This window comes from Salvelinus namaycush, chromosome 30 (assembly GCF_016432855.1).
Source record: "Salvelinus namaycush isolate Seneca chromosome 30, SaNama_1.0, whole genome shotgun sequence".
Classification (NCBI taxonomy): Eukaryota; Metazoa; Chordata; class Actinopteri; order Salmoniformes; family Salmonidae; genus Salvelinus; species Salvelinus namaycush.
Genome location: NC_052336.1, coordinates 3,144,150 through 3,169,626, shown reverse-complemented (window position 1 = coordinate 3,169,626; position 25,477 = coordinate 3,144,150). Strand labels below are relative to the sequence as shown.

Below are 25,477 nucleotides of genomic sequence, written 5' to 3'. Positions count from 1 at the left end.
GTCTGTCTCCCTCTCTACCTTCCAACTGTCACTGTCCAGAAAACTAAAATATGTAAAAAAGCAACAAAATGTATACTACTGAACTGTTGGCTATTGCAATAGCGTTTAGAAAACGATGTACTGTAGGCTAGTGTCATTAAAGATTGAAAGCATTTTAGCTTTTCTATATTTCTTTTTTCTTTTTTCAATGACAGCGGACTGGGATGTCCTTTGGTCCACATGTCTGTCTGAAAAGACCAGAACAATGTGAAGATAAGGGAGCTGTCTGAACTCTGACCAGCCTCTTCAGAACAAGTCTAAACGGAGTGATTATTTTCCCTGCAGTCTGTTTCTCCTCTGTTTGGTTAAGTCTCTCACATCCAATTTGTCTTCATTTCTCCAAGCTGTTGCTGCTGCAGAGCCTGACCACCTGGGGGTAGAACCAATTAGAATACAGTGTTTATCATACGGCTAGTGAGCCTCTCTGAGGAAGGGGGTGGGGGGAGAGAGAGGCAGAGAGGGGGGAGAGTGAGAGAGAGAGAGAGAGAGAGAGAGAGAGAGAGAGAGAGAGAGAGAGAGAGAGAGAGAGAGAGAGAGAGAGAGAGAGAGAGAGAGAGAAGGAGAGCCTGCAGATGCATCATGCTGATTGAAACTGAGGGGGAATGTTCATTACTGTACCTGCATCTATACTAGTCCACTATATTATGACCCATCAAGGACATATACAGCATACCCTATGCATCTTACTGAACAAAATACTGAACAAAAATATAAACACAACATGCAACAATTTCAACGATTTTACTTAGTTACAATTCATATAAGTGGGTGGGCCTATGCCCACCCAGGCCCACCCATGGCTGTACCCCTGCCCAGTCAATCATAATGAGTTTTTCCCCACAAAAGGGCTTTATTACAGACAGAAATACTCCTCAGTTTCATCAGTTGTCCGGATGGCTGCTCTCAGATTTTAGAATGGCCTTTTATTGTCCCCAGCACAAGGTGCACCTGTGTAATGATCATGCAGTTTAATCAGCTTCTTGATATGCCACACCTGTCAAGTGGATGGATAATCTTGGCAAAGGAGAAATGCTCACAAACAGGGATGGAAACACATTTGTGCACAAAATCTGAGAGAAATAATCTTTCTGTCCATATGTAACATTTCTAGGATCAACACTTTACATGTTGCGTTTATATTTTTGCTCAGTACACATAACGGGCTGAAAAGAGGCCATACATAATATCATGCTGTTTTGAAGGGTGGGGCTGCAGACAGGGATTTTGTGTCTGGAAATGAAAGAATGAGCCAATGGTTTAATGAAAGGCATCCGTTGACGACTGATGCCAAACAGAGATGATTGTCCGACAAAACAATGTGCAGGTTTTTATGCATATGCTTCTTGTCCAAAAATAGTTCATTTGACTTGAGTTTTAAAAAACGGGCAATGATGAATGCATTTCGTTGTCATGCCTCTCAGTGCACCTGGTCACCGCTGACTACTGGGAAGGTTCACAAACTGCAAATGTATATCAATCCACTAGGAGGAGCCATCAGGCTGTTTACGAATCAGTGGCCGTGTACAGCTTCCAGAGGACTAAACTGCGATGCAAGATAGAAAACCCTGAGTAATTCTAAAGCTAAACAGCTTCACGTTCCAACTAAGGCTACATTTGTGACGAAATCAAAACGAAAGAAAAGTTTATCTTGTATATTCAGCAGCCTTTGGTGTCACTGACTGGTCTATTCTTTGTATTGTGTATCGTTAATGACGTAATTAGTGTTTTACTTTGCGATAAGTTTTATAAGCATTCTGTCATTACTAAATATGTAATGTGATAGGTATTTCATTATTACTATATTTTAACACACAAAAAACATTAGATTAATAAAATATTTAATCAGTCGTCTTTCTCAAATAATGGGGATGATGACACAATTTTTGCGAGAGAGAGAATCTGATTAATCGGTCTTCAACACGCGACTCAGACGCTTCATTCAGGTATAAATTGAGTTCGTCCTAAATTAGCCTGTCCGGAGCAGGTTAATTCTAAACGATTCGTTGCCATAGAAATGTACCTGGCTAAAAGTTGAGCCACTTTCTTGTCACCAGTTATCCCGAGTTGAACTCAGAGTTGACCAGAGTTACTTCGCTACCTCCTCAAACCAGATTCATAGAACAGGGCTCTGGTGAGCTGTCTGTAATATTAGTTTAGGCTCGATTTGCTGAGCTAGGACACCATTATCAGAGCAGGTTAAATGTAATACCAGTCGTAATGACAGCGCTATAATGTTTCGTTTTAATGCTTAGTTGATTCGTGCCGTTAGCAGACAGCCATACGCACAGCAGAATTATCACCAACGCATTTTATTTATTAGCTTTTATGACCTAGTGGTGTTTTCACAAAAACATTTGCTCAATTAAACGATAATATGGCTCATTCGGCAGCTGCAAGTTTATTCAAATTGAGGCATGCATTAAGGGGTAGATATAAAGTGTAATTTATGTAAATTACGCGTGTGTTTAAAATAATAGTTTGAAATGTTTCCCTTGGTAGTTAAGGCTTTTAAAGTAAATCTTATGCTAACTACCATAACATTGTGGTTGCTGTATGGCGTATTTGTTGGTATAGTTAGTTGTAGGCCTATTTCTTTCACATGCCATTTGTTTCAGGGTCCAACTGAGGGAATTCAATTGATTTAAGCATGAGCAGTTTTATCCCAATACTACTAAGTTTTTTCATAGGAGAATTTGCCTCCCATCCCTCTCTTATATCTAACAAATTACACTTCTTCCACAGATAAAAACCAAGCACACACATTTTCATCAGAATATTCAGCTGTTCTAGTTTGTTTATCTGATATGGTTTAACATAGGCCAATAAAGACATTTCAATCTTGACTCCATCTGATGAAACAGACAAGCCTTATCGAATCAAAAATCACATTTTATTTGTCACATGCACCGAATAGAACTGGTGTAGACTTTACCGTGAAATGCTTACTGATGAGCCCTTCCCAACGATGCAGGGTTTAAAAATAATGCAATAGTAACGAGGAATAGAATAAAATACACAGAGTGGAGCAATAGTACCAGTACCAGATACATTTTCAGAGGTACGAGGTATTTGTAGTAGATATGTGCAGTGCCTTCAGCAGTGGCGATTTTAGCATGTAAATGTTGTTACACCTGGTTATCAGCAGAGTCCCAACACCTTACTACTGTTACACCTGGTTATCAACAGAGTCCCAACACCTTACCACTGTTACACCTGGTTATCAGCAGAGTCCCAACACCTTACCACTGTTACACCTGGTTATCAACAGAGTCCCAACACCTTACCACTGTTACACCTGGTTATCAGCAGAGTCCCAACACCTTACCACTGTTACACCTGGTTATCAGCAGAGTCCCAACACCTTACCACTGTTACACCTGGTTATCAACAGAGTCCCAACACCTTACCACTGTTACACCTGGTTATCAGCAGAGTCCCAACACCTTACCACTGTTACACCTGGTTATCAACAGAGTCCCAACACCTTACCACTGTTACACCTGGTTATCAGCAGAGTCCCAACACCTTACCACTGTTACACCTGGTTATCAGCAGAGTCCCAACACCTTACCACTGTTACACCTGGTTATCAGCAGAGTCCCAACACCTTACCACTGTTACACCTGGTTATCAGCAGAGTCCCAACACCTTACCACTGTTACACCTGGCTATCAGCAGAGTCCCAACACCTTACCACTGTTACACCTGGCTATCAGCAGAGCCTTGTCTGGCAGCGAAACAGTTAATTCAGCCTCATTTACTGCTTTAATAAAAAAACACATAGCTGATATGGCTGACTTGCTTAAACAAATGTGGTTTCTACTGACAATTGAGATCTACAAACTATGGCATAAGGGGACGACAAGCGGAAAAGAGGCAATCTGTAATAGCGATTAAGACATTAATGAGAGTGAGCTAGGATGGACGTAGTCAATATAACTATTTGTTCAGCACTTTTGAAATGTACAGCGACAGAATTCAGAACATGGGCCGTTCTTATGATAAATAAAGGGGGCATCTAAGCAGACAATGAAAGCTCTTACAATATTTGATGATTACATTTCTCAAAAACAGGTTATTGAGGCTACAAGTGCACCACCAAGTCAGAACAGTAGGTGAAAATAGACCAAATTATTAGGGTGAGGCACATGGGCTACTAACATCTTACTACACAACATACACTTAGTATTACTTTCTTAGCTACAGTATACATATCCCCTGGCATATTACATCATTTATGCAGCAGCATACAATAAATTGTTGGACTCACCTTGTTGTGCTGTGCTCACTTGAACAGGAAGGTGGCGCGGCGGGCCTTCGTGGGAAAATATTGTCTTCAAACTTTGTCATCAAAGTCTGGCATTCTCTGGATTTATGGTGCTTCAAGACAGCTGGGAACTCAAAAAAAAGGTTGAATCATGATGACGTCAGTGATCTTCAGGTCGTAGCTCTAGAAAGAAGCCCGAGTTCCCAATTTACAATTCCGAGTTGGATGAAAGTTCAAAACGTATTTTCCCAGTCAGAGCTCATTTTTCAAGAGTTCCCAGTTGTCTTGAACTCACTGAAGTCAGATTTTGCAGTTCCGAGTTAACAGTTGTTTTGAGCACGGCACAAATCGTGCTTCATTGACAGCATGGCCAATGTTGAATGTTTATCATTTGAAACTACGAAAAGAGACCCTTAATCTTAGACTTGGGACCACACAGCCACACCCACTCCACTGAATAGCAGGCTAAGGATTGCTTTGCAATGCTTGCAGTTAGCCACTGATTCCTTCCAAACCAGTCGTTGTTGAATTTGCGATTTCCAACTTATTGTGTAATGTTTGTCCAATGGCCGATGAGCACCGATACGTTTTATCTATAATTTCTCTTCATTATTTATCTTCATATGACAAGGATTAAAAAGGATTTTCCAGTAGATTGTCGACTTGATTTATGATGATGACTGCTAGCTAAGACTTTGAAAGTAAGATGTTGACATGATCAGTCCAATCAAAGCTACTGTACATATAACGTGATTTGACGTCCTTTTATCTGTGGCCAATGACCTTGAGCCTTCTTGGATGGGCACTTCTAATGTAACTCTATGGCATCACCAAGGGGCTAGAATTGTCTAGGTCTAGCCTTAGACTTGGCGGTGACGTAGTGTCCCCATGAGTGACAGAACACTGAGCCAATCACGGCGCAACGCTCCGTATTTTCTGCTGGCTTGCCCCACCATCACAGAAAGCACTGAGCTAGGCTGAAACACCTGCATTTTGGAGCTGCCCCCAACTGTGTTTTTTTATTCTCACCCATCTACACACAATACCCCATAAAGACAAAGTGAAACATGTTTTTATAATTTTTTGCAAATGTATTGAAAATGATATACAGAAATATCTCATTTATTTAAGCATTCACACCCCTGTGTCAATCAGCGTTTATACAGCTGTGAGTCTTACTAGGTACACTACCGTTCAAAAGTTTGGGGTCATTTAGAAAAGTCCTTGTTTTTAAAAGAATAGCACATTTTGCTGCCCATTAAAATAACTTCAAATTGATCAGAAAAAAAGTCCCTGTTTACAAGCAGGCCCGGTCCTTGCCCTTCTGCTGCCCTAGGAAAGACCAAAAAATGCTGCCACTGCAAAACTAGAATAGTCCCTATAAGCAAAATGACGTTGAAAAGACATGTAAAATCCATATTTTCCAGACGTTGAAGTTAGGTTAAATTTAGATTCTGAATGAAGGGTGAAAATATGTATTTTCCATACATTTAAAATACAAATTTTCTAGAACGTTGAAAACACGTCTTTTCCAGGCATTGAAATCAAGTTCATTTTCGGTTCTGAATGAAAGTTGAAAAGGTGTAATTTATAGACGTCTGTGTTTGGGCCAAATCAAGGAGACATAGACGTCTATGATTGGTTCAGGTTTTGATACGTACCGGACCAAAATCCAATGTCCGTGGATGTGCAAGTCTAGGCCGGTCCCGACTGGACCCCAAAGAAGACATCCAAAAGACATCCAAAAGACATCCAAAAGGCATCCAAAAGACATCCAAAAGACATCCAAAAGACATCCAAAAGGCATCCAAAAGACATCCAAAAGACATCCAAAAGGCATCCAAAAGGCATCCAAAAGACATCCAAAAGGCATCCAAAAGACATCCAAAAGACATCCAAAAGACATCCAAAAGGCATCCAAAAGACATCCAAAAGACATCCAAAAGACATCCAAAAGACATCCAAAAGGCATCCAAAAGGCATCCAAAAGACATCCAAAAGGCATCCAAAAGGCATCCAAAAGACATCCAAAAGACATCCAAAAGGCATCCAAAAGACATCCAAAAGGCATCCAAAAGACATCCAAAAGACATCCAAAAGGCATCCAAAAGACATCCAAAAGGCATCCAAAAGACATCCAAAAGACATCCAAAAGGCATGGGCGTCGGTCCGTGCTTACTGAGGTCCAGCCTACAGTGTTGCCTGAAATTGAATGTTATGAATGCCTGTGTTGAATGTGTTTAGCCTACCGTTTTGTAAAACACCAAAAAAAGACGTTTGGTCTGGACCGGACCAAAACATGACGTCCAAAAGACGTTGGCTCATGCTTACTGAGGTGTAGCCTACCATATCGGCCACAATGTAATGTTCTGAATGCCCATCCATGTTGTCGGCCCACCATGTTGTCGGCCCACCACGTTGTAGGCCCACCATGTTGTCGGCCCACCACTTTGTAGGCCCACCATGTTGTCGGCCCACCATGTTGTAGGCCCATCCATGTGGTCGGCCCACCATGTTGTAGGCCCACCATGTTGTCGGCCCACCATGTTGTCGGCCCATCCATGTTGTAGGCCCATCCATGTTGTCGGCCCACCATGTTGTCGGCCCACCATGTTGTCGGCCCACCACGTTGTAGGCCCATCCATGTTGTAGGCCCATCCATGTTGTAGGCCCATCCATGTTGTAGGCCCATCCATGTTGTCGGCCCACCATGTTGTAGGCCCATCCATGTTGTCGGCCCACCATGTTGTAGGCCCATCCATGTTGTAGGCCCATCCATGTTGTAGGCCCATCCATGTTGTCGGCCCATCCATGTTGTCGGCCCACCATGTTGTCGGCCCATCCATGTTGTAGGCCCATCCATGTTGTCGGCCCACCATGTTGTAGGCCCATCCATGTTGTAGGCCCATCCATGTTGTCGGCCCATCCATGTTGTAGGCCCATCCATGTTGTAGGCCCATCCATGTTGTAGGCCCATCCATGTTGTAGGCCCATCCATGTTGTAGGCCCATCCATGTTGTAGGCCCATCCATGTTGTAGGCCCATCCATGTTGTCGGCCCACCATGTTGTCGGCTCACCATGTTGTCGGCCCACCATGTTGTAGGCCCATCCATGTTGTAGGCCCATCCATGTTGTCGGCCCACCATGTTGTCGGCCCATCCATGTTGTAGGCCCATCCATGTTGTAGGCCCATCCATGTTGTAGGCCCATCCATGTTGTAGGCCCATCCATGTTGTAGGCCCATCCATGTTGTAGGCCCATCCATGTTGTAGGCCCACCATGTTGTAGGCCCATCCATGTTGTCGGCCCACCATGTTGTAGGCCCATCCATGTTGTAGGCCCATCCATGTTGTAGGCCCATCCATGTTGTAGGCCCATCCATGTTGTAGGCCCACCATGTTGTAGGCCCATCCATGTTGTAGGCCCATCCATGTTGTAGGCCCATCCATGTTGTAGGCCCATCCATGTTGTCGGCCCATCCATGTTGTAGGCCCATCCATGTTGTCGGCCCACCATGTTGTAGGCCCATCCATGTTGTAGGCCCATCCATGTTGTAGGCCCATCCATGTTGTCGGCCCATCCATGTTGTCGGCCCACCATGTTGTCGGCCCATCCATGTTGTAGGCCCATCCATGTTGTCGGCCCACCATGTTGTAGGCCCATCCATGTTGTAGGCCCATCCATGTTGTAGGCCCATCCATGTTGTAGGCCCATCCATGTTGTCGGCCCACCATGTTGTAGGCCCATCCATGTTGTCGGCCCATCCATGTTGTCGGCCCATCCATGTTGTCGGCCCACCATGTTGTCGGCCCATCCATGTTGTAGGCCCATCCATGTTGTAGGCCCATCCATGTTGTCGGCCCATCCATGTTGTAGGCCCATCCATGTTGTAGGCCCATCCATGTTGTAGGCCCATCCATGTTGTAGGCCCATCCATGTTGTAGGCCCATCCATGTTGTCGGCCCACCATGTTGTAGGCCCATCCATGTTGTCGGCCCACCATGTTGTAGGCCCACCACGTTGTCGGCCCACCATGTTGTCGGCCCACCATGTTGTAGGCCCACCATGTTGTAGGCCCATCCATGTTGTCGGCCCACCATGTTGTAGGCCCATCCATGTTGTAGGCCCATCCATGTTGTCGGCCCATCCATGTTGTAGGCCCATCCATGTTGTAGGCCCATCCATGTTGTAGGCCCATCCATGTTGTCGGCCCACCAGGTTGTAGGCCCATCCATGTTGTAGGCCCATCCATGTTGTAGGCCCATCCTTGTTGTAGGCCCATCCATGTTGTAGGCCCATCCATGTTGTAGGCCCATCCTTGTTGTAGGCCCATCCATGTTGTAGGCCCATCCATGTTGTAGGCCCATCCATGTTGTAGGCCCATCCATGTTGTAGGCCCATCCTTGTTGTAGGCCCATCCATGTTGTAGGCCCATCCATGTTGTAGGCCCATCCATGTTGTAGGCCCATCCATTTTGTAGGCCCATCCATGTTGTAGGCCCATCCATGTTGTAGGCCCATCCATGTTGTAGGCCCATCCTTGTTGTAGGCCCATCCATGTTGTAGGCCCATCCATGTTGTAGGCCCATCCATGTTGTAGGCCCATCCATGTTGTAGGCCCATCCATGTTGTAGGCCCATCCATGTTGTCGGCCCACCAGGTTGTAGGCCCATCCATGTTGTAGGCCCATCCATGTTGTAGGCCCATCCTTGTTGTAGGCCCATCCATGTTGTAGGCCCATCCATGTTGTAGGCCCATCCTTGTTGTAGGCCCATCCATGTTGTAGGCCCATCCATGTTGTAGGCCCATCCATGTTGTAGGCCCATCCATGTTGTAGGCCCATCCTTGTTGTAGGCCCATCCATGTTGTAGGCCCATCCATGTTGTAGGCCCATCCATGTTGTAGGCCCATCCATGTTGTAGGCCCATCCATTTTGTAGGCCCACCATCTGTAAAACTGGCCGTTGCATTGGCTTTATTCGTTTCCCGTGTGTATCAAGACTGGACAACCACCCAAAGGACATCCAGCCAACTTGACACAACATTGGAGTCAACATGGGCCAGCATCCCTGTGGAACGCTTTCGACATCTTGTAGAGTCCATGCCCCGACGAATTGAGGCTGTTCTGAGGGGATAAGGGGGTGCAACTCAATATTAAGGTGTTCCTAATTTTTGTTCCTAAACTCAGTTTATGTAATAATAGTACAAACTTTCCGTACGAAAAAAAACACACTCACTCACTATATAGCACAGTTGGGTTGGAACTCGTAAGATGTCGCCCATCTCCGTCAGCACAATCATCAGTGGCAGAGTCAAAGTTTTATGCACTATTATAAATAACCATAGATGTATTTTATTAGCATATAATTGATTGTGGATCAGGCCTGTGGATGTCTCATATTCATTAACAATTGATTGTTCAAAGGCTACAGGGATTCAGCATGTCATTCAAAACAAGAAGTGCGGTTGCAAAATGGTTTGTTCTATCAAGGCTATTCATGCAGAGAGAGAACGTATAGGCCCTGTTGATGTTTCTGCTGGCTTAGGAGATTAAAATCTTCATTACCTTTCAGCCTCATCTCCGTTGAATAGATGTTCCAGCGAAACACGCGCTCCGGCATCACTTTCCCGCGCAGTGAATCAAGCGCCGGCAGGTTTAGCACTATTGGCGGGAAGTTCCGGAGAGAAGAAGTCATGACTAAGGTATTTCCGATGTCATTAAAATAGAGAGGAAATAACTGCCTGACTAGGAAAACACTGTAGACAGGGACTAGTCTAAAACCTGAATTATGTTATTTTCATATCTCAAGTGTATCCTTGCCTAGCCACCTCTAATCAGTCTGAGACCCCTGTAGCCTAGCCACCTCTAATCAGTCTGAGACCCCTGTAGCCTAGCCACCTTTAATCAGTCTGAGCCTCCTGTAGCCTAGCCAACTCTAACCAGTCTGAGACCCCTGTAGCCTAGCCACCTTTAATCAGTCTGAGCCTCCTGTAGCCTAGCCAACTCTAACCAGTCTGAGCCTCCTATAGCCTAGCCAACTCTAACCAGTCTGAGCCTCCTATAGCCTAGCCAACTCTAACCAGTCTGAGCCCCCTGTAGCCTAGCCATCTCTCATCAGTCTGAGCCCCCTGTAGCCTAGCCACCTTTAATCAGTCTGAGCCTACTGTAGCCTAGCCACCTCTTATCAGTCTGAGCCCCCTGTAGCCAAGCCATCTCTCATCAGTCTGAGCCTCCTGTAGCCTAGCTACCGCTAATCAGTCTAAGCCCCCTGTTGCCTAGCCAACTCTAATCAGTCTGAGCCTCCTGTAGCCTAGCCACCTCTAATCAGTCTGAGCCTCCTGTAGCCTAGCCACCTCTAATCAGTCTAAGCCCCATGTAGCCTAGCCACCTCTAATCAGTCTGAGCCCCATGTAGCCTAGCCACCTCTAATCAGTCTGAGCCCCCTTTAGCCTAGCCACCTCTAATCAGTCTGAGCCTCCTGTAGCCTAGCCACCTCTAATCAGTCTGAGCCCCCTGTAGCCTAGCCACCTCTAATCAGTCTGAGCCCCATGTAGCCTAGCCACCTCTAATCAGTCTGAGCCCCATGTAGCCTAGCCACCTCTAATCAGTCTGAGCCCCATGTAGCCTAGCCACCTCTAATCAGTCTAAGCCCCCTGTTGCCAAGCCACCTCTAATCTGTTGCCAAGCCTATTAGACCTAATGTAATATTGAACATTAGGCCTAAAAATTAATAAAAATGTGTAAAAAATAAAATAAAAAAAGAAGAGCATTAGTCCGAGATGATCAACTGACTACTTTAGACAACCAATCTGCAACCTTTTCTCCACATAACCTAACACAGCAGGCCTAGGCCCAGACATACTCCTCTCTAGGAGTGTGTTCTCTACATACCTCACAACGCCATCCCTTCCACGTCATTCTGTCTCCAGGGTCCTTTAGTTGCGAATCAGCTTCATTACAAAGTAGATAAACCTGGTATTGGATTTACAGAAGGGGACACTATCATTCAGCAGAGGGGCTACTGCCGCTGCTCCCTTTATCATTACAACTTCATGATTCAATTTCTCCCCGCTTGATTGTCTCACAGAGTTATAGCGCTGGACCAAGTCCCGACTCGGCAAAGCGATCTCTCGGCGGAGATTACATTTTGCTTTGTGCCGCAGCTCTCTAGATGAACTGGCGGTAATGGAGGCTAAAGACTAACATGTCTGACCTTGGTCAGAGTTAGAGGTTATCCCTGTAATTATACTCTCAATGGGAAAACCTTTATAGGCTGTAGATCATTTGGAGCTTTGAGTTTCATGGCTTGCACCCTTTTCCCTTTATAGTGCAGTAATTTTGACCAGGGCACATAGGGATCTGATTAAAGGTAGTGCACTATAAAGGGAATTGGCTGCCATTTGCGACAGATAAAGTTAGGCCTATTTTATTTCAAGGGGCTGTGGTCCGCTGAAGGGAGATTTACTTTTTGTTCACTTTGAGATCAGAGAACTTCAAAACCAGTTGTTATGCTCTAAGGTAGGCTATAAACTAACTACGAGGTCTGAAGCCTGCTGGTTTTCTGTTCTACCTGATAATTATTGCACCGGCCTGGTGTCCCAGGTCTAAAAAATGCAGTGGAACTGGCTTCAAGGTCCAGAGTTGAGTTTGAGGGCCCTACACCCTATACCTTCTACACTAACCCTAACCCTAACCCTATACCCTAACCCTAACCTTCTACACTAACCCTATACGCTAACCCTAACCCTATACCTTAACCCTAACCTTCTACACTAACCCTACACCCTATAATACAGGACACACTTTAGGAGCCCAATCCATCCAGTTATGCTCTAAGGTAGGCTATACCCTATACCTTCTACACTAACCCTATACCCTATACCATGCCTATAGTGTACAGTATAATACTTATACTAACCTAGAACCCTATACCCTATACCATGCCTATAGTGTACAGTATAACACTTATACTAACCTAGAACCCTATACCCTATACCATGCCTATAGTGTACAGTATAACACTTATACTAACCTAGAACCCTATACCCTATACCATGCCTATAGTGTACAGTATAACACTTATACTAACCTAGAACCCTATACCCTATACCATGCCTATAGTGTACAGTATAACACTTATACTAACCTAGAACCCTATACCCTATACCATGCCTATAGTGTACAGTATAATACTTATACTAACCTAGAACCCTATACCCTATACCATGCCTATAGTGTACAGTATAACACTTATACTAACCTAGAACCCTATACCCTATACCATGCCTATAGTGTACAGTATAACACTTATACTAACCTAGAACCCTATACCCTATACCATGCCTATAGTGTACAGTATAACACTTATACTAACCTAGAACCCTATACCCTATACCATGCCTATAGTGTACAGTATAACACTTATACTAACCTAGAACCCTATACCCTATACCATGCCTATAGTATACAGTATAACACTTATACTAACCTAGAACCCTATACCCTATACCATGCCTATAGTATACAGTATAACACTTATACTAACCTAGAACCCTATACCCTAACCCTAAATGATGTGTTAAAGCCATATAAAAATAAATGTCCCTCTTTTCCCATTGTTATCAGAAACCAGTCACACACATCTAAATGCAGGCTAAAGTGTGTGTATAAGTGTGTGTGTGTGCGCGTGTGTGTGTGTGCGTGTGTGTGTGTGCGCGTGTGTGCGCGTGCGTGTGTGCGTGCGTGTGTGTGTGTGTGTGTGTGTGTGTGTGCGCGCGCGTGCGTGCGTGCGCGTGCGTGTGTGTGTGTGTGTGTAATAAATCTTGGCATGTTTCCCAACAGATCCATCTTGTTACATCTATCCATTTTGTTGTATCATTGTAATCCAGGGACATTACATCAGGCTGAGGAAAATAATTGGCTCCATAAATGTATTTTCTTGTGAATTGGATATCATAAAAGCAGCACATTGGCATCTTTGGTGACAGAAAATATTGAACATTTTAAATCTGTGAAATAGAATAGGAGGTTCAATACCTTTTGTAATGTGATTGTGAATGTGTTGATGTTCCAACACTATTGCTTATGTATTACACCAAAATAGGCCTTTTATAAAGGACATCACTGGCACCACAGATGAACAACCCTTTCTATAATCCGCTCCTACGCTCATCCCATTAAACAGAGCTGTAGTATTGATATTTTATGGGCAAGGATTGTCTATATCTGAAATCTGTATTGACCGTTGAGGGGCCGTTTCCCAGACACAGATTAAACATAGTCCTGAATCAGAAAGCACCTTCAATGGAGATTCTGCTTTTTAGTCCTGGACTAGGTTTAATCTGGGTCCGGGAAACTGCCCCATGGTCTTTTAGATTACTGCCATTTTGATCTTGGTCATTTGGCGTGAAATAAATCACAGTGCTGTTTTGTAGAGGACAAGAGACTTATGGTATTTAACACGATTTCATCTACGACTCATAATCAAATATCATCCCAAAGTCATCCTGAAACTCCAAGTAGACCCCAGAGGTAAAACTCTTTAAAACCTTTGTGTGCTGATGTCCTATTATGGAAGGTCCATAGAAGCCCCTACAGCCGGAACCTATGTCTCCAGAGACGGGCACAGTGAGATAATGTTGATAAAGCCTTTATATACGCTGCCACAAACTTCTAATTAACCTTTCATCAAATTAATGTCTCGTGAACTATCGAAACTTGTGTTCAAAGCACTGAAGCATAGCCGACTGCTCTATTGTACTAGTCACAATAGCCATTGATGCTTGAATTACTTGGGTGTGTGTGAGCTCGTGTGTGGGAGTGTGTGTGTTCATTGTAAGAGTGTGTAGGGGGAGAGACAGTACAGTGGAGGAACCCAGTGAGGCAGTACTGCGTAATTACTGTAGATAATGATGGTGCTATTCTTTGATAGCTAGTCTGTCTGAATACGAGATGAAAGCATGCACATCTCTCCTATTCAGCCCAGCCACCTTAAAGGGATAGTAAATCTACAAAGCAAGATGACCTGGTGTGGCCTGTCTGTTTTCTGGAGAGATTGCAGTCCATACATAACCCCAATTCACACCACCCTATTTGGCATGGGATATCATATTGATGTTATTTTCTGGTTTTAACATGGTTTTCTGGTCAGATAACCAGGTAAAGATGTGGTTTTTCTGTCACCAAAAATAAGTTTAAAAAAAATATATAATAATCATTTTAAAACCGGTGTAAAACCCATGGCGCTGCAAAGGGCGTTAGCCAGTCATTGCAACCATTTTTGCTTGCAGGCCTGGGTAGTCGGCCCAGGGTTTTTCACAATCTCTGTCTTAATTCAGCCTTCAATACCTCACTAAAATACCTGGAAATAACTTTAAACTAAAACGAAATGTTTTCATAACATCACTACTTCCTGGATTATGTCCCAAATGGCACCCTATTTTCTAGTGCATTACTTTTGACCAGAGCCTTCTAGGACCTTGTCAAAAGTAGTGTACTATGTAGGGAATATAGTGCCATTTGGGACGCATCCCTGAACTTTTCCTCAAATGTCTTATTAAGCATGCAAGACCACGATCTGACAATTCAGTCTCCAGGTTTTCTGTTCAAATTAAAACTTAGACAATCGTTCCTGTCTGATGTGCTCCATGGAGTCCACTCACAGAGAGCTCAATTAAAAATTGCATAAAAAAACACGTCCCCCCTCGATTGGGCTACGATAACCTTCTGCCTTCTATTCTAAAACGACAGACTAACGACTCCACGAGCCAACTGAACATATGCTCCATTATCATATCATTGTGGTGTCACTTCTCAGAGAAGAGACATTTCCTTGTATTTGTGTTAAGAGGTGTGATTTGATGTGATTTGACTACACCCCAAGGCTTATGAAAGCACCTCTGTATGTGAACCGGATTAAAATTCTCTGTGTGTTCCTGGCAAAGGGTTCCAAAGGGGTTTATTTAATGCTTAGGGTTTCATTTTAGACCTACTTAGGAAAGACACTGAATGAAATCGTAAGAATTACAATGTACACTATATTATTTAAATGAACATATACTATGATCGGTATCCACTATCTACCAGGGTTAGCTCAAATCACGTGAATTGTGAATTGAAAAAGGTTTTAGATTGTATTCATTTCACTGGGGTCAAATGGATGAGCAAATTCCTTTTGTAAAAAAAACACCAAGTAAACTCCCGTCACAGTGGCCTATACTGCATTATGGGTTTGAATGAATGGAGTCACAGGCTTTACTGATAGAAGATATTATCATTTTTTCATTATTTGAGTTTGATTGGAGAAAAACACACAAACCAACCATAGTTGTGTCAGCCACAAATATACAACTCCCCCATGACAGCCAGGGAGGTGTGTGTGTGTGGTGTGTGTGTTGCATGCACTAGCCCTTTAAGAGGTCAGTATGTCTTTGATTGGATCCGAGAAAGAGTCAGGCAGGGCTTGTGTGGTACCTCATTGATGCTCCAATGAGGTACCACGACTGCAGGTTGCCCCAGCCACTCCCGTCTCTCAGCTCCAACACGCACACACACACACACAGCCCCTAGACTTCATTCAGCTTTGCCTCAGTCAGTCTGCAGAGAGTCTCAGGAGAGCACAGGGGGATGTGTCAAGTCAGTGCTTTCTGAAAGTTTGAACTGAACTGCAGACACACGCGGACAAGCAAATACCACGGAGAACACACACACGCAGACAAGCAAATACCACGGAGAACACACACACGCAGGGACACTCGTCATCCACATACACAGTCTGACCCTAACACACACACAGATGGACGGACAGAGCTGAAAGTTTAAGCTTGCATACAGACACCCACACTCAGAAACACACACGAGTGCTGAATTACGGTCAGGATGAGTGGCGTGTCTGAGACTGCTGTGGTCAGTAGACCCTCGACTACCATGAAGCGACACAAGAGTGTCAGGAAGAACTCCAGGCGGATTTACTCATCTTATCAAGACAACCAGCCAGGGTGAGTTCTACAATCTTAGAGAAAAGGTGCTATCTTGAACCTAAAAGGGTTATTCCGCTGTCCCCATAGGACAACCCTTTGAAGGTCCCTTTTTGGTTCCAGGTAGAAGACTTTCCACAGAGGGCTCTACATGGAACCCAAAAGGGTTCTACCTGGAACCAAAAAGGGTTCTCCTACGGGACAGCCGAAAAACCCTATTGGAACCCTTTTTTCTAAGAGTGTACAGTCTATTCTATTTTGTACTATTCTATTCATGTTGATATTAAATTATGCTTTTCATGTGCCAAAATAATATGCATTGTGTAGACGGAGGACATTATTTTTTCTCCGTTTTTGACCTCAACTCCATAGCATCATTTTTTATGACTTGCCAAAGTGTTATTTACATGTATACATGGCAACTGTTGTAGTATAAATGTATCCTCATCCAGGTTGTCAAACAGGTTAGTGATTGATTGACTGAATGTATTTGATAATTAAGGTAGAAGGCTGCTCCACCTGGAGACAACATTACATATATAATAGAATATTGATGATAAAACCCAGTACAGCCCAAGGGCTTGTTGCCATTCTGGCCCTCCTATTGTTTCTGATGTATTCATGTATTTTCGGGGACCTTGTACAACATACCATTGCACCAGATTTAGCTAGATAGCTCATTTTCATCTGTAGTCCCTGGGCAGAAAACAATCAACATCAATACAATGCTACAATATATCACACTATTAAAATATAGATACAGTACCAGGCAAAAGTTTGGACACACCTACTCATTCCTGGGTGTTTCTTTATTTTTACTATTTTCTACATTGTATAATATTAGTGAAGAAATCAAAACTATGAATCAACACATATGGAATCATGTAGTAACCAAAAAAGTGTTAAACAAATCTAAATATATTTTATATTTGAGATTCTTCAAATAGCCACCCTTTGCCTTGATGACAGCTTTACACACTCTTGGCATTCTCTCAACCAGCTTCATGAGGTAGTCACCTGGAATGCATTACAATTAACAGCTGTGCCTTGTTAAAAGTTAATTTGTGGAATTTCTTTCCTTCTTAATGCGTTTGAGCCAATCAGTTGTGTTGTGACAAGGTAGGGGTATTATACAGAGGATAGCCCTATTTGGTAAAAGACCAAGTCCATATTATGGCAAGAACAGCTCAAATAAGCAAAGACAAATGACAGTCCATCATTACTTCAAGACATGAAGGTCAGTCAATCTGGGAAATTTCTGTAATTTTTTGTTTCCTCAAGTGAAGTCGCAAAAACATCAAGCTCTATGATGAAACTGGCTCTCATGAGGACTGCCACAGGAAGGAAGACCCAGAGTTACCTCTGCTGCAGAGGATAAATTCATTAGAGATACCAGCCTCAGATTGCAGACAAAAAAAATGTTTTACTGAGTTCAAGTAACAGACACATCTCAACATCAACTGTTCAGATGAGACTGTGTTAATCAGGCTTTCATGGTTGAATTGCTGCAAAGAAACCACTATTAAAGGACACAAATAAGAAGAAGAGACTTGCTTTGGCCAAGAAACACATGCAATGGACATTAGACCGGTGGAAATCTGTGCTTTGGTCTGTGGAGTCCAAATTTGAGATTTTTGGTTCAAATCGCCGTGTCTTTGTGAGACGCAGAGTAGGTGAACGGATGATCTCTGCATGTGTATTGGATTGAGGAGGAGGTGTGATGGTGTGGGGGTGCTTTGCTGGTGACACTGTCAGCGATTTATTTATAATTCAAGGCACACTTAACCAGCATGGCTACCACAGCATTCTGCAGTGATACACAATCCCATCTGGTGTGCGCTTAGTGGGACTATCATTTGTTTTCAACAGGATAATGACCCAACACACCTCCAGGCTGTGTAAGGGCTATTTGACCAAGAAGGAGAGTGATGGAGTGCTGCATCAGATGACCTGGCCTCCACAATCACCTGATCTCAAACCAATTGAGATGGTTTGGGATTAGTTGGACCTCAGAGTGAAGGAAAAGTAGCCAACAAGTGCTCAGCATATGTGGGAACTCCTTCAAGACTGTTTGAAAAGCATTCCTCATGAAACTGGTTGAGAGAATGACTAAAGTGTGTGCAAAGCTGTCATCAAGGCAAAGGGTGGCTACTTTGAAGAATCTAAAATATGAAATATATTTTGATTTGTTTAACACTTTTTTTGGTTACTACATGATTCCACATGTGTTATTTCATAGTTTTGATGTCTTCACTATTATTCTACAACGTAGAACATAGTAAAAATAAAGAAACAACCTAGAATGAGTTTTGACTGGTACTGTATATACATACAACAATAGACACTATAGTTATAATATTACAAAAGAGTTTAAATGTCGCTTGTTCCTACAGTATCTGACATCTTAAGAGTCTGAATATCTTTAATGTCCACCTGGCTGGTTTGCCTTCAGCCACTTTTCCAGGTTTGCCTTGAAGCTAGCAGAGGTACTGCACTCTGTCACACTGGTTGGCAGGTGGTTCCATAATCCAGACACTCCGACTGAGAAAGCTGTCTGGACATATTTGGTGGATCTAAACTGAGTCCTCCTCTGGTTGAAGCTCTTGTCCTCCTGGTATTGTCTTTGCAATATGCAACAAAGAGGAGGTGGGGCAAGGTCATGAGTGATCTTAATCAGCAGAGGCATAAGAACCTGTCAAAGCTCAGTAGGTTGTATTTCTTAATGATATTGCAGTGGTGATTTCCCCCCCCCCCCCCAGCACTTTCAGAGTTTGTTTATAGAGCTTTTGAAGTGTTTTTATTGATGTGATATTATCTTGTGACCAGGTTGTAACCAGGTTGTGACCAGGTTGTGACCAGTGGTCAGTGCCGGTTTTTGTGTTCATGAACGTGGCCTTATTTCTCTTACAGCATATTGGATGACTCTCATTCATATTCCATTCACCCAGTTAAATGTAACAGCGATAGGTTTAGGCTACTACATGATACTAAAATTTTCCCTATGCCCATCATGAGGTTGCTACAACCTAGTCTATGAATGAAAGTTTACAACATAGGTGCACACAGGTCGAGAGTAAAATTTGAGGTGACAGACGGTGACATTCAATACCGCCTTGCACACTCTTGCCTGCATCTAGCTGATATAGGGTGCAATCATTAGTGCAACAGTTATGTCATGACATTGGCCTGAGGGGGGAGGTTTATGACCCACATAAATACCTTTCCCCTTTTTCCTCTCTCTACTCTATGTGACTATTGAAAATCCCTTTGTTAACATTGAGAGAGAGTCTGGTGACATCAAAAGATGGGAAACGGAACCATATTTCGGTCATCCAACCAGTTGAAAATATGTGTTGGGATTTAATGAATATGATGTCAGTTCAGTTGGCGTCTGAGACATGATTACTGATGATAGGGCAACATAAACTGTATCTTGGAAAATCTACACATTCTAGTTATCAGATTCACATGAAATTGTTGTGTAATTGAAATGTTTAAATATGAAACTATTTGTGAAAAGATTAAATGTAATTTTTAGCTTCTTAATGAGAGAACGGTTTGTCAGAAGAACACCACTCTGCTCACTCAGAGGCCCCGCTCAAGTGAACAGACATGGGTTGTAAACTATGAAACACGGCTCTCTCTCCCAATCCTATATAACCCCCTGGACGAAAATGTAACTTTCTGTTCCAAGGACGTGCGGACTGGCAATCCCCCCGTTGAAAGGACAAAGACCACCTACAGAACTAAGCCAACATCAGCAAGAACCTAACGCAATTGGCATCGAATTTCAATGTGAAGATGACGACCTACACCCCGGAAGGATGAATTTCGACTATACCAGCCAAAATATAGCATGAGCTTAAAACTTCTTGTCAATATGGGGGCGCTGTTTTCACTTTGTAAAAATTCGTTCCCAAATTAAACTGCCTCATACTCAATTCTTGCTCGTACAATATGCATATTATTATTACTATTGGATAGAAAACACTCTCTAGTTTCTAAAACCGTTTGAATTATATCTGTGAGTAAAACAGAACTCAAGTTGGAGCAAACTTCCTGTCAGGAAGTGAGAAATCTGAAATCGGGCACTCTGTTCCAGGGTCAGTTTATTAATTTGCATGTATTCTATTGGTCGACATGCACTGCATACGCCTTCCCCTAGATGTCAGAAAGCAGTGAGAATTGGAATGGAGTTGCTAGGCAGATCTGAGGCCATATAAAAGGTCTTGGAACGTGGGGTGCACTCTTTTCAACGTTCGCCATGACGCGAGACAGACCTCAGGATGGCATTCTGGAAAGCTCTCGTTATAGGCCTTAGATATATCCGGCTCTGATTTTATTCGATATAGGTGTTAAAAACTTCATAATGTAGTTATTTTAAACCGAGTTATATCATTTTATATCAGTATATTGCGATTTTCGGAATTTTCTTTGTGCTGCGTAATGAAGAGTTGGACACGTCTGGGCCACATAGCTAATGTTTGCTGCTAATTCCTAAGCTGAAGACTACATTCTACAGCCGGAGCAACGATTATTCTGGACAAAGGACAACTTGCCCAAGATTCTGATGGAAGCTCATCAAAAAGTAAGAACTATTTATGATGTTAATTCGTTGTTCTGTTGAAAAATGTTGACCTACTATTCCGCCATTAATTTCGGTGCGGTCTCGCTTTAACGCACGCTGTATGTCGTAGTAACGTTAATTCTAAAAATCTAACACAGCGGTTGCATTAAGAACTAATGTATCTTTCATTTGCTGTCCAACCTGTATTTTTTAGTCAAGTTTATGATTAGTTATTGATTAGATTAGGTGCCTCTCCCAAGATTTCTCCCGACATTTTCTTTGCAGCTTGGCTACTATTCTCATTTGTGCCGCTAAATATGCACATTTTCGAACAAACAATATATGTATTGTGTAATATGATGTTATAGGACTGTCATCTGATGAAGTTTTGAGAAGGTTAGTGAAAAATGTAATATCTTTTGCTGGTTTATTCGCTATCGCTAACGTGCATGAATCAATGCTGTTGTGTGGTTGGCTATTGTAGTAAGCTAATATAATGCTAAATTGTGTTTTCGCTGTAAAACACTTAAAAAATCTGAAATATTGGCTGGATTCACAAGATCTTTGTCTTTCATTTGCTGTACGCTGTGTATTTTTCATAAATGTTTTATGATGAGTATTTAGGTAATTCACGTTGCTCTCTGTAGTTATTCTAGTTGCTTTGGTGAGAGTTGTGATGGTGGCTGCAATGTAAAACTATGATTTATACCTGAAATATGCACATTTTTCGAACAAAACATATGCTATACAATAAATATGTTATCAGACTGTCATCTGATGAAGTTGTTTCTTGGTTAGTGACTATTTATATCTTTATTTGGTCGAATTTGTGATAGCTACCTATGCAGGAAAAGAATGGTGGGGAAAAAAAGTTGTGTCTTTTGCTATGGTGGTTAGCTAATAGAAATACATATTGTGTCTTCCCTGTAAAACATTTTAAAAATCAGAAATGATGGCTGGATTCACAAGATGTGTATCTTTCATTTGGTGTCTTGGACTTGTGATTTCATGAACATTTTATTATATGATATCCCTGTGGCTTTAGGCTAGGCTATGCTAGTCAGATTTTTTGATGGGGGGGATCCCGGATCCGGGTTTGTGACTCGTTAGAGGTTAAATGTAAGCAAACTGAACAAAACGGGGATAAACATACCTGAATCTATCCAATAGAAACTCTTGTTTGCAACTGTCGTGTCTTTGGCTATGCCGGATTAAGTGATATGACATGCTATTCTATAAAATAATTTCTCTGTAATTAATATTACCTGATTAAGCTAATCAGGTAAATGTAATTAACTAGAAAGTCAGGGCACCATGAATTAATGTTTATAGAGCTTTTATCTTCCGAATAAACTCTTGAAGACCTAGTAATCTTTTACATCAATAGCAGTCAATATTTAATCGTCACTTTATTCAGTCTCATCTGAAAGTTATACATTCTTCACGAACCCTGGCTAACAAGTTGAATCAACAATACAACATTTGGTTTAATTATTTATTTACTAAATACCTAAATAATCACACAGAATTACATCTATACAGAATGGGTCATACATTGATTACAAATGATGTCATAAAGAAAACGTCCGTGGTGGACGGAACAGATACGACGGCTGGTTACACAAAGAGAGGGGGGTTGGGTTTGAGTGAAAGAGTCGGAAGACTGAGTAACAAAGGGAGAAGCTATGCTATCGTAAATACAGAATCTTAAGGAAAATGCAATTAATATTTACTCTGAGCTGCGCTTCGGTAGATTGTTCGTAGATGGTAGGCCGGGTTGTCCTTTGAAGAATGTCTGGTGGTAGAACAGAAACTTTGTGGTATCGTTGTGTGTGTTAGACTGGATACGTCGTCCGTCCTTTCCTAGCCCACGTTTACAGCGACTGCTGCTAACTCAACGGCTAGGAGGTATCACTTCTGGAGTGAATAAGAGTTCAAAGTTCATACCAAGTTGCCATACTTTTAAGAAACGTTTTTCAACAGAATCGGCAGAATGAAAACTTTCCAAGCCAAACCTCTACAAACAGCCTACATCGTTATCACCATATTAGCTAAAGTAATGTCATAGTCAGCTTAGCTAATTGAACTAACGCGTTAGTAAACCCACTTCAATCATGCAGTAACGTTAGTGTAGAGTCAGAAAGCAGTTACACCGGCGGGCCTGGTGGCAATAAATTACTAATACCAAAAGCTTATCTTGACTTGGAAGAGTTCCAGTGTTGTGTTGGAAAGTCATTGCCAGCTATCTAACATAGCATCCCTCTGTTTGAGCAGGGTGTTTTAGTAGGCTAAACTAGCTAGCTGCATTTGCTAACTAGGTATGTCAAACTGAAAGTTAAAAAAATGACAATCTCTCTCTTGCTTCTCCTTAATTTTGGAAGAAATTAATTTGTTAAAAAACGTTCAACGATAGTCTTTCTCTCTCTTTGAGACAACTACGGAAGCTAGCTGTCCTCCGGCTAGCTGTCCTCCGGCTACACTATGGTGCTACCCTACAGAGTGCTGTTGAGGCTACTGTAGACCTTAGCAAAATAGTTATTTGGTGACCTGATTATATTTTGTATAGTTGAATCTAAAAAGGATAACTTTTTTTATGTTTTACAATTTACATTTTTATGAAATTCCTTCAGGCTGATGGAAAAAATACATGCAGACAGTTTTTGTTACGTTCAATGATAGACATGAATAGTCCAACCAGTCAGCTATTTTGTTTGTTGCTGTTGTAATTTTACGAGCAGGCTGTTGCTTTGTCTTGACATGTACATATACAGTAGAAGACTGTGTCGTCTGCATACATCTGCATTGATGTATATACTAAATTAAAGTGGGCACAAAATGGATCCTTGAGGGACCCCGACAGAGCAGTGAGCGGATGTTGAATGTTTGATTTTTGGTGCATTGTTTTCTATTGGTCAGATAGGATTCCACCCATCTGTTTGTGTGTGCTGATAGGTTGTGGGTTGACAGTTTGGATAGCAGCACATTGTGGTTGACTGTGTCGAATGCTTTCTTTAAATCCAGGAAAACAGCTATCACAACTCAACCTTTGGCAAATTTGAACATTATTTCCTTGACAAAGAAGCAGTTTGCCATTTCGGTTGAATGATGTGTCCTGAAACCAAACTGCATTGGATGGAGAGGAGAGTGACCTGAGTTTAGGTGGGCTATTAGTTGGTTGGCCACCACCACCTCTACCACCTTGGATATGATTAGGAGAATGCAGATGGGCCTATAATTGGCCACGTCAGTTGGATCTCCAGCCTTAAAGATTGGTGTTATGACAGCAGATTTCCAGTCGTCAGGGAACACCTCTTCTATAATTGACAGATTGACCAGATGAGTAACTGGAGAGCTCAGGGTACTGGAGTTTTCTTCATGAGGACGGAGTCATTTCCATACACATCCTGTGACTGAGTTTTTAAGATTTTCATTATCTCCTGCTCAAGCTGAATATTTATATTGTAGGAGTCAAATAATCTACCCAACCATTCCTCCTATACATTTTCTTGTCATTCAGTATCCTCACTTTGATAATTAAGTTCATGTGTATGACTTAAACAAATAGTGATTCAATCTTGTTTTAGGTTCACTGCATTTTCAAATGAAAAATAAACAGTGTGGATTACGTTGATATTTTAATGTAGGGACTGTGTACATTTACTTTGTGTGTGTGTGTTTGGTGCATGCCTGCTTCTTGTGTGCGGGTGGGTATATTTGTGTGTGTGTGTCATGCTATGAACTCTTACCATTTGCCTTGCTTGTGAGGAAATTGACTTTACAGAGAAAAAAGCAACTATCAACATCCTGCTTCTTTGAGTCTGTCTTCAGTCACACAGCAGAGCACAGCTGTCCCTCAAGATAACATGTTGACCCCTCTCCTTCTGTCCCATTGCAGCCAATCAGATGAGGAGGGCAAGGAGGATGAGCATGCGGACAGCAACGACCCAGAGCAGATGTTCCAGAACATCCAGTTTCAGAAGGAGCTCATCGCCAACATACGCACCCGAGCCTGGCCTATGAGACGCAAGCTCAAAGCCCTCAAGTAAGGCACATAGATGCACACATACTGAACAGAGTAGACACACATGTACACACCATCACCAACATACACACCCGAGCTCAGCCCATGAGACACAAACTCAAATCTCTGAAGTAAACCATGCACACACACAAATACACACACAGTAAAGCACTGCTGTATTGCTTAATGAAAGTGGTCATAAAAAATGGTGTAGTGAATGTCAATGGACTGTGCTATGTCCACCACCGTTGTCAAGCCTGTGTTATGGTATTGTCCACCACCGTTGTCAAGCCTGTGTTATGGTATTGTCCACCACCGTTGTCAAGCCTGTGTTATGGTATTGTCCACCACCGGAGTACTCAAGCCTGTGTTATGGTATTGTCCACCGCTGCAGTACTCAAGCCTGTGTTATGGTATTGTCCACCACCGGAGTACTCAAGCCTGTGTTATGGTATTGTCCAGCACCGTTGTCAAGCCTGTGTTATGGTATTGTCCACCACCGTTGTCAAGCCTGTGTTATGGTATTGTCCACCGCTGCAGTACTCAAGCCTGTGTTATGGTATTGTCCACCGCTGCAGTACTCAAGCCTGTGTTATGGTATTGTCCAC

General features: G+C 42.6%; 1 protein-coding gene across 1 annotated transcript in view; it reads left to right on the top strand.

Moving 5' to 3' along the window:
- Nucleotides 1–15,915: 15,915 nt before the first annotated feature.
- Nucleotides 15,916–25,477, top strand: part of LOC120024918 (transmembrane channel-like protein 3) — a 60,021-nt gene continuing 50,459 nt past the window's right edge. The window contains exons 1-2 of the mRNA XM_038969284.1: nt 15,916–16,302; nt 24,744–24,890. Coding sequence (XP_038825212.1) covers nt 16,184–16,302; nt 24,744–24,890 — 266 coding nt within the window. The 5' untranslated portion in view covers nt 15,916–16,183. The remainder of the gene's footprint in view (nt 16,303–24,743; nt 24,891–25,477) is intronic.